Consider the following 10,341-nt stretch of genomic DNA (forward strand, 5'->3'; position numbering starts at 1 on the left):
GGACAGTGGGTAGGACTGCTCAAAGTGGGGGTATTTCTATTTAAGTTAAAATGCAACAGCGTTAAAAGTACCTGAATTAAAAGCACGTGTTAGGCTCTTTAAAATGTTACACTTCAGATCAAAATCCTTCTGACCACCTGGGCACTGCGCAGGTATCCCCTCTGGGTACATGCCAGTGCAGTTATTTTTTTAAAGGAAAAGCCTCGATTAAAGCCTTTATTATTAAATATTTTATTAATTGTATTATTTGTTTTTTATTAATTTAAATTAGTTTAAAGTTGGACATTAAAAAACTGAAAGAATTGATCAAATGATTTAAAAAGAGGCGTAAAGTTTCCCCTCTTTTTCCAATCGGTTCACTCAGTCGTACTAAGACTCAGTCCTGATTTTCATCTTGTAATTTAATCGTCAGCAAACAGTTAATGAGTAAATAAGTAAATTATGATATGCGATGTGTTGCCCAACTCAGCATCTCCCCATTTACACTCATTTAAGTCTAAAAAATACATTCATTTAATTATTTGCACCTTGCATCTGGAACCCCGGGCGAGCAGGTACTTCCTAACGAGGGAAATGGTTACAAAAAAACGCCCTGGTCCTCCGAGTCTGACGACGGAGCGCTTGCCTGGACGTCCACCAGCGTTCGTGTCGCATATTAATTACGTCGCGGGACGCTCGGACGCGTTGCTATGACAACTGCCCATCACATTGGAAGGTACTCCATTGTAATAAGGAAAATCAGTCCAGTCGTGGCGAGCTGATCCGAGTCCGTACTAATGGAAAAGATGCTAAAGCCTAACGGGACCTAATGGGCAACAATTTTTCCAATCTTCTAGCGATCATTTTTGGTTAGCCTGTGTTGTTGTAATTCAACGTAAAACACTGAAATGATTGTGAGGAAAAATCCTAGCAGATCAGCAGTTTCTAAAATATGAAGTACAGCCAGTCAGGCATCAACAACCATGCCATGTTAAGTCACTTAAATCACCTTTCTTCCCCATTCTGATGCTCAATTTGAACTTAAGAATGTTGTTTTGACCTTGTCTACAAGCCCAAATACATTGAGCTGCTGCCATGTGATTAGAAAATTAAAGGATGTAACAAGCAACTGAATGGGTGACCTAACAAAGGGGCCAGTGAGTCTGATATTTTTGCCAGTGAATGAGCTGCACAAGTATGTAACCACAATGTAACAAAAAGAACTGGTACTGGTGTTAAAAATAATAAAAATGTAAATGACTATCACCATTTTAAAACATATAAATATGCATCTGTCACAAAATCACAAAAAGGAATACAATTTTGAAAAGCAGATGTTGAAAAGCAGACCACACCATTTCACAATTTGTATTTACCACAAAAAAGTGACATTTATTAAAAAAAAAAAAAAAACATGACAGAAGTGGTATTTGTTAAATGGAGTCCTAAAACTGGTCAACATGACACATGACTCATGACCCACACAACAAATAGCAAATCCTCACAAGGACATTTTCAAATTTAGTTGTTTACTCAGCACATTAAGTACCACAATTAAAACTACATACACAGAGTAGGACACTGCACAAATTCCTTCATTACCAATACATAAATCAAAGCAAATTTCTGTCAGCTTTAATAAGCAATAATTAAACAAAGCCAAAGAGTTCAAAAGGAAATTTTATACTCCATGTCAATCATCACAATCAGCAGAATAAATATAGGAATCTGACTGTTCAGTGACAACATAATCAGTTTTCCAAGTATTAAAATCAAAGATCTGGGAAAGTGAAGATAATCCGATAATAACGCTAATAAGGCAAATAATAAGGAGTCAAAGGCAAAGAGAAACATCATGTTTGTTATTGCTCATTTAGAAAACAAACTGTGCACCAAATCATCTTTAAAACATTGAGATATTTCAGAGTAAAAGCATCATTCTGGATCCGCTTGTAGAGCTACGTGAAATGTATGATTTTACCTCTGGAAGACAACAATAAACTCAAACATATAAATCTCTTTTATTGTGGAGGCTCAACATGTCCTGGACTCCTCTGTGCTGAGTGAGAGCAGTGATTTGAATGTAGGCTAGAAAACGTACACAAGATTTTCCAAAATCTGAGACCGGCCCTTTACGCAGACATCAGCTTCCTTTTACTGCAAATCCAAACTCACCAACGCTGAATGTAGGGCCTGGCCATACGCTGCAGAACAAAAAAAAAATGTTTTCATGTAGCTGGACTGAAGCTCAGTAAGCAAGCAGATGGTTGGGTGTGAAGTCCTCACCTTTGGGATTATTGTAGAAAACACAGTTGTTAGCGCAGGTGTCGGGGTGGGAGTCCCAGAACGAGGACGCACAGCAGCAGAGAGGAGGGAGCTCCAGTTTCGCCTGAGACATTCGCTCCTTCACTTGAGCTCTCAAAGCTTCAATGAACCTGCAGAAATAATAAGGAGAGATTCAGCTTCACAAAGCCATGCATACATTTTTTTAAACAGTGGTTTGTGAGGATCATACTTACAAACATGGGGTATCACATTTCTATTAAATTTCCCATTTGTGTAACTGGGACTTAAAATCTAATCAATTTTATTATATATTTATTACTGAAGTCACAGCTGAAGTCAAGCTCATTTTATTTCTAACAAGACAAAATCAATTAGAAAGTAAAATTTTAACTCTTCGCCCCATAAAAATGACTTCACATTCTCCCCTTCCCCTACTGATCACTTGTCAATATACAAAAATGTCTTGATTGATTATACACCACATCTCACTGGACCTGGAAATGGACCAGACTCTAGCCAGGAAGAGGCAGAAAACACTGAAGGGGAGAAATTTTATGTGACTCCAGATGAGTGGCAGAAAATGAAACAGTTGAAACAGCAGCATTGAGCATCCACAATATTATCAGAAAATCAATAAACAGCAAAAAAAAGGCTCAAAATTAACCCAACAGACCCACATATGCCCCATCTCTCAAATGCCTACAAATAGGTTTGCAGCAGGTTTACATCTGTTATCCTATTGGAGGCTACAAAAGCCTTCAAAATCTAGCCTTAAATAAAAATCGAGTAGCACTCTCCAATGACTGCAAACAGACTTCCACATTTAAACATCAGTGGATTTTCCTGTTTTAATTGCATTAGGTATATTCAGTTGAGTCTCTATTGCTTAATTACCTAGCAGCTACTTTGCCTTTCTCCTCTCTTTTCCTCCTCTGTTGCTCCACAGCTCTCTCCTCCTCCTCAAGCTTTAGTCGCTCCAGAATCAGCAGCTCCCTCTCCTCCAGCTTCTGCCTGGCATCTGCGAGCTGCCGAAATCTCTCCAGCTTCCTCTCCTCCTCCAGACGGATCTGTTCTTTCTCCGCTTTGATTCTTCAGTGAAGACAGGAACACATGAAAGATTTTCACTGACAATAACATGTAATTGAACTTTAAAGGAGGGGGTTTTTTTAAATTACTTTGCATATCTATTGTATTCCAAGCAATCTCACTGTTCAGCTGAGAAAACAAATGTTTTCATTTCCTCTGCTGTGAAAATGTGTCATGTTACAGAGATCTGCAGGAAGCGATACAGCATGAAATGGTACGCCTGTCCTCTCTTCACCTTGCCGTCCTTTTCAGGTGCTTCCTGTGCTGCTTGTTCTCCTTCACTTGCTCTCTCTCAATGTTCATGGCCAGGCGGCGGTGCATCAGGAACTGAGACTGACGCTGCAAAGACAAACATGCTGTCTGTGACGTCTGACATCAAACCAGTAAAGTCAAAGGTTTGTGCATGCTTCTGATTCCTACCTGTCTTTTCAGTTCTTCTTGGTCAGTCAGAGGCCAGATTCTGAGGCTGGATGTGAATCCCGAATCAGGTTGTGATGGTTCAGGACTCCACAGTGGACGTTCACTTCCCTAAAAAGCATACAAATGAAGTAAAGATGAATGAAGACTGATCTACTGACACTCAGCCAAAGTAATGTATGTATGAAGGTGTTAAAAGCACATTATTATCAATAAGTTGACATTCAAACAAACATTTTTTTTCAATAAAAATAAAAATGTATTCCTCCAAACTATAATTTTATAAGCATAAATATTCAAATATTAAAAAATGGACTTTATCTGGGGGGCATCGCTGCAGCTTCCCACCCTCATTATCAAGTACATTTGTGACAAAGACAGGCATTCTCACACACACTAACTCACTCTTTTCTCTTTCTCTCGCTCTCACTCACTCACTCACTCACACACACACACACACACACACACACACACACTATAGGAAGATTTTTGATTTATGTATCTGTGTATTTTTCTCATTTTTTTGTTCCAGGTGCTGTATGTTTGTTTTTTTGCTTTGTTCTGGGGTGTTTTGCCTCTTACAGGTGCAGCAGTTGGCGATACATTGTGCATTTCTATTTGTTTCTATCACCCCAATTAAACCCTCCCCACCACCTCTTTTTTCTGTTGACTGTTTTTACTTAGACATTGTCACACCATACCACATATAAAGTAATAACTGAAATAACACAGACAGAAATGAAACAGAAACATTCACATGAAGGTGCCTATAGAGATTCTATATAGTTGTTCTCACAAAAGCAAATTGTGCTCTGCACCACAATGCATTCAGATCACAACTCTGACTGCAAAAGCTGCTAGACACGACAAGATATTAGAAACAAAAGTGAAGGTGCAACAACCAGAAACAAAGGAAGTGACTGTAAAAGAACAAAGTGCCTTTTCTTAGACACCGCAAAAGCAACACTGTTTTTTAAGATACACACAACCCTGAGCTCACATCTGTGTGGTTAGCTGACAACTCACTCAATTTCCTGTAAAAACAAGCCAACACAAAAGAAAATCTGTACAGACAGAGGAAGCCAGACATATTCCTTACTTAATGTTACTGTTTCATGTTTGCAGCTTATAATGATTCACAAGATGTGAGAGGGAACTGGACATTATATTTATATATATTTTTTCCATTAACCTCACACATCCATCACGTCATTATCACAATGATGATGATGATGTGGTCAAATTAAACATCACAGCCTGTACTGAGATAATGAAACCTGACCTGGTTTCAGGGTTGTAATTCTGCGTTATATCATGCTCATTAACTTTGAACCATACATGTTTATGAGCTGACAAGAGTGAAACAGAGGCTCACTCTTAAATCTTTAGCCCTTGAAGCACTTTGCTGAATTGAGTGGTTTCAGACCTGCTTATGGAACAGAAGAACTGGACGTCCGTCAGAAGTTGGCGAGGGTGGTCTCTGCCAGTGCGGCAACCCAGAAACTTTTCTAATGGCCGTCAAACCACATCTTTATTGGTATACACCAAAGTGTCTGTAGCTCAGGCGGTAGAGTAGGTCATCTACTGATCGGAAGGTTGGTGGTTCGATTCCTGGCTTCCCCTAGTCTGCATGCCAAATATCCTTGGGCAAGATACTAACCCCAAATTGCTCTCCGATGCATCCATCGGAGTATGAATGTGTGTGAATGTTACTTAGAAAGCACTTAGAACAATGTGCTTGTGCGAATGTGGTGTGAATGGGTGAATGCACAAGTTGTGTAAAGCGCTTTGAGTGCTCAGATGAGTAGAAAAGCGCTATATAAGAACCAGTCCATTTACCATCAAAAGGGTACAACTTCAAATATAGTCTCTGTGGGGGAAAGAGTTAAGTTTATCTTCATGCCTTCTACACGGGATGGCTAGAACAAAATCATTCTTAAGAATCCACACTGGACTTCGACATCAAAGGTAATGATTTACACTCAATAAATGCTGTGTAAGGGGAAGAAGAGAAATGCCTACTAGTTTTCCTAGCTGTAATCTTTCAGCCTGACATCCACCAACACTGAAAGCATCAGATTTCCTGTTTACCATCACATCGCAAAGAGCCAAGTTCTGACCGTAAATTGCCTGAACATCAAACTTAATATCTACATCTTGCTGTTTTTAGCCTGTTTAAATATGGCATAGCTACCATGAAGCCACCCGTTAATTCTACTTCCCATTTCTGAGTGGATTGTCAATCTCAACGTATCCCTGCCCTAAATATACCCAGCTTTATCTTCATTTTTGACTGACTGAGGAGGAAGCATAGTGTCATTTTCCATAGACTTGCTTCTTTTTGCAACCAGGAGTCACCCCCTGCTGACCATTAGAAAAAATGGAGTATTAGGATACTTCCATGCAGGCTTCACTTTTAAGATCCAGAAGCTTTACATCCATCTTTTAAATACTATATGACATGAAAGTGAAGACAATTTTAATGGAGGTACAGCAAGTTCCAAATTCAATGAATTTCAATGTTGGTTTTTGACTAAAAAAAAAAAAGCATCTTACAGTGCAAATGCACCTGCTCAGAATGCTCCAAATAATTGAATCTCATCTGTAACTATGTGGTGGCCGAGTTGGTCGGTAAATGTGTGGATATAATGAATTTCACGTTAAGAAAAACCATTAAAAACTGAAAGGAATAAACTTGGGACACAGTTTGAATATTCAGTCACCTTCTGTTGAACAAGTGGACATTCATGTCGACTGGTGAAGACAATATCATCTTCCTCTCCTAGAGCATCCTCCTCTGCTCTCAGAGCATGAGATTCTGCTTTCTGCGAGGTGAAGGGGGAAATGTTTAATAATAACCCGAATATGGAATTATGGGTTTGAAAGGAGGAACAAGCATGAGACACAGGCGCTCACATGTCTGGTTTGAGAGATGTTCCAGCTGCCTCCAGGAAGTTCTGACGTTGTTTCCTCTTGCTGCATCACCTGACGGGCAGCCAGTCTGAGTCTGACCTGCCTCATGCCTTCAGCAGACTGGAAAATTGTGGAAATAAATACAAATCCAGATTAATCAGTGTCACACTGTGTGAAGTCACACAAGGAACAGTGGAATCATTCTGCAATCCAAGAACAGCACACTTTACACACTGCAATGAATCCTATAAATAAGATGACTATCAGTTTACAAGTGGAATGAAAACTCGATGCGCCCCTGGTGGACAATAAACAATGTAGACACTCTTTGTAAATATCTACATTACATTAAATTTCTCAGCCACACCTTACCCACACACACATATGTCTCTGATCAACATGTCATAAAGGACAAAAAAATGATACAGGTTTAAGAGCTTCTTATAATCAGGGAAGACTCTGGAAAGCAACCTCTGGGACTTACAAATGAAGCCACAAACTGCACTTCTTCTAATGGCTATTTGAGGCTTGATACGAAGGATGGTCAGTCTCAATAAACTCACATGTTATATGAGCTCATTTACAGTTTTGTTCTCTATGGATACTTGCCCCCTTTAATGACACCTGTATGGTGGGTGAACGTTTTATAATTCATCCGCTTGGATTTTGTTAAGCCTTAAAGTTAGGGTGTCGTCTTGTGACTGACAGGAGGTCCTAAATAGGCAGCTGTGGCCAATCAGTGTCTGCTAGGCCCCAGCTTCACCTACTTGAATTAACTGAACTGAACTATTTCACTATTTTTACTGCATTCTGGAACATTTTAATGTATATATCTGACAAATGTTACAATGCATCCAAGAAGTTTGTGCTTCAGTTTTAGTGAGTGAGTTTCTTGTATTATATTAGTGTGATACTAAGCAGTTGTGCTGCACCCATACAGTTTATGGATGTACTGTGAAAACCAAGATTGCTATTGCCAGGTGAAAACCAATGAGTGCTGGATTTTTTGAGGCTGGACTGTCTCTGCCTGTACATGTGCAATATGTCAAGTTTTTTCTCATTAAACTGGGAAAATAATTTCTTCATGGCCACAGGTGTGCGACCAGGATGATCACTGCATCCTACCCCAAAAAGCAACTAAGCTGAAAGCACATCTAAAACTCACATCTCACTAAAGTTTAGTTCTCTGGAGGGTGCACACATTGTACGGGTAATTATTTACTAATATCTCACCTCCTGAGGTCTCCTCTCCATCACCCTTTGCTGTGCAGCAGTTCTTACTGTCTCGCCTTCATGATGGGTCCAGATGACTCGCGTGTCAGGTGTCACCTGGACAAAAAATACATGATATGCAACAATAGAGGACAAGCAGCAGCAGGAAAGGCAATCAGCGGGCTCAGCTATGTGTGTGTTTAAAATTTGGTTTCACAAAGTTTTCTCAGATATGAGGAGCTCCTTCTTTTATGTTATCATAAACATGCCATTTAATTAGATATTAAACGTAATAAAAAAACAGGAACATATTTGATAAATTGAACAATGACAATGGTAGTACATACACAATTTGTTTTACCTTTTCTAAAATGATAGTCAAAATAACTCAATAATGTTAGCTATAAATCTTGTTAGCTGCAGTGTTAATTTCAGGTGGGAATCTGGTATGAAAGGAACATAATTAAGACTTTATTTGAGTCAAGATTATTTTTACCACTGGATCTGTCTGCAGCTGCTGTCTCTTCTTGAACAAATGTGCTTTCTGTGCCACACGGTGGCGCACTTCATCCTGAAAACGCTGAAGGCTCTCTTCATTCTCCCTCCTTCTCTCTGCCTGTAGCTCATCGGTCAGCAAAGCAAGAGCCTAAACCAAGACACAGGAAAACTAGTTTGGAATACTGTAGTGAAGAAAACCAAGGACAACTAAGACTTGCACCAGCTAACCTTACCTTACCAGTTAAATGTTCTTTTATTCTTTTTTTTTGGGGGGGGGGGGGGGGGGTCTGTACATCAAACAGCCTGTTAATTAATGTAAAATCCTCTTGTGTCTCAATATTGATAAGTCTATGATCTTGCACAGTTGGAATTTAAATAGAAATTTTCCAGGTTTTTCTTACCAAATCACAAGTGCACCCATTCATTCAAAGCCAGTAGAAGAGAGAATACATGTGTGTTAATGAGAAGGAGACAGGTGTAATAGTGAAGGTGGATGACCACTCACACCAGCAGACAGTGCACATGAGAGGTAAAGAAGAGCGTGCAAGCAGGGTGGAGCAGGTGGAGATGAGCATCAGACCTCCTATGATGTATGGTTTGGAGAAGGTGGCTCTGACAAACACAGGGTGCTGAGCTGGAGGTTGCAGAGGTGAAGAGTGTGAACAGGGTCACCAGAATGGATTATGGAGAAATGTGCACATCAGTGGAACTGCTCTGGTTGAGCAGTTTGAAGACAAAGCTAGAGATGCAAGGCTGAGATGGTTTGGACATGTGCAGAGGACGGATAGTGAATATACTGACAAAAGGATGCTGAAGGTGGCGGTTCCAGGCAGGAGGAAAAGCGGAAGACCTTAGAGGAGATTCATGAATTTAGTATTCATTATTTTTGTTAGTTAATTTTGTGAAATTTCTTAGAAACATAATTTTAAAGTAAAAAGTGATTTTAGATTAAGACTAACCAACGTGTGTGGACACACTGGATCTATTAAATATTAATAACAGTTATAATAAATGTCTAAACTGCAATGGATTAAACTCCTCTGGTGTGAATATTTGCTTATATATCGGTAGTTCTTTAGTAAGAAGTAAATTTAAAGGGAAAGGAGACGGGAAAGAGAGCTTATGTCAACAAAGAGTAACTGTCAGCAGTTAGCTTCTCCACCTCCAAACTTACAGCTGGGTGCTCCACGAAGTCTTGTCCGCCCTCCACCCAGGCTCCCACCGCCACCACCGCCTGGTTCCTCTCAGCCAGCACTCTGCTGGCTCTGAAGGCTCGGTGTTCCTTCATCCGCCCGACTGGAGCTTTGTTCCTGCCGTTTTTAGGAGCTATAACCCGGCTAGCATTCATTGGTAGCCTGGTAACCGGGCTAACGTTTTAAGCAGTGCTAACCCACAGTTATATTTTTACGCAGGCTTACTACAGACAGACACAGCACATACATCGACTCTATTATACACGATTTCCACTGTTTAAATGGCCAAAACCAAAAAATTTTCAAAGCACCTGTTACGAGAACCAACTGGTTTGTTTGAGTTTCGCTCACTTCAACTTCTTTGAGCGTTTCTAGTTCACCGGCGCATTGCTGCCCCCATCTGGCCAGGAGGAGACACTGGCAGGGCTGTCATCCCCACACACTGGGAAATGAAACGACTCCATCAATCTATCCATATTATAATTATAGTAATAATTTAATAAAGAATGATTATATGCATACATATAACTTGAAAATGTGTAATAAGACATAATGAAGCATTTTGGTAGCCTTTGTAACATGTTGCTTTCAGTTTTCAGAATCAGAATGACTTTATTTATCCCCAAGGGGCAATTTGTCTTTTTTCTGCACCAAAATGAAACTGTGCTTGCCATAAAATGGAAATATAGGCCCTTCTCAGCTACTGTTGGGCTTATTTTTGCTGTTGCCATAGCATGCACAGCTGACAGGAGATCAG

At 39.8% G+C, this 10,341-nt stretch overlaps 1 protein-coding gene across 1 annotated transcript; it reads right to left on the reverse strand.

Annotated features, from left to right (window-relative positions):
* Positions 1-1,917: 1,917 nt before the first annotated feature.
* ccdc15 (coiled-coil domain containing 15) lies at positions 1,918-9,991 on the reverse strand. The gene is made up of 11 exons (XM_025911005.1): positions 9,801-9,991; positions 9,566-9,764; positions 8,390-8,539; positions 7,915-8,010; positions 6,685-6,801; positions 6,492-6,593; positions 3,772-3,879; positions 3,587-3,690; positions 3,160-3,354; positions 2,266-2,414; positions 1,918-2,183 (listed from the first exon to the last, which is right to left on the reverse strand). The coding sequence occupies exons 2-11, from the start codon at positions 9,737-9,739 to the stop codon at positions 2,134-2,136; spliced, it is 1,245 nt and encodes a 414-aa protein (XP_025766790.1). The 5' UTR covers positions 9,740-9,764; positions 9,801-9,991; the 3' UTR covers positions 1,918-2,133.
* Between the last annotated feature and the right edge of the window lie 350 nt (positions 9,992-10,341).

Source organism: Oreochromis niloticus, linkage group LG10 (assembly GCF_001858045.2).
Source record: "Oreochromis niloticus isolate F11D_XX linkage group LG10, O_niloticus_UMD_NMBU, whole genome shotgun sequence".
Classification (NCBI taxonomy): domain Eukaryota; kingdom Metazoa; phylum Chordata; class Actinopteri; order Cichliformes; family Cichlidae; genus Oreochromis; species Oreochromis niloticus.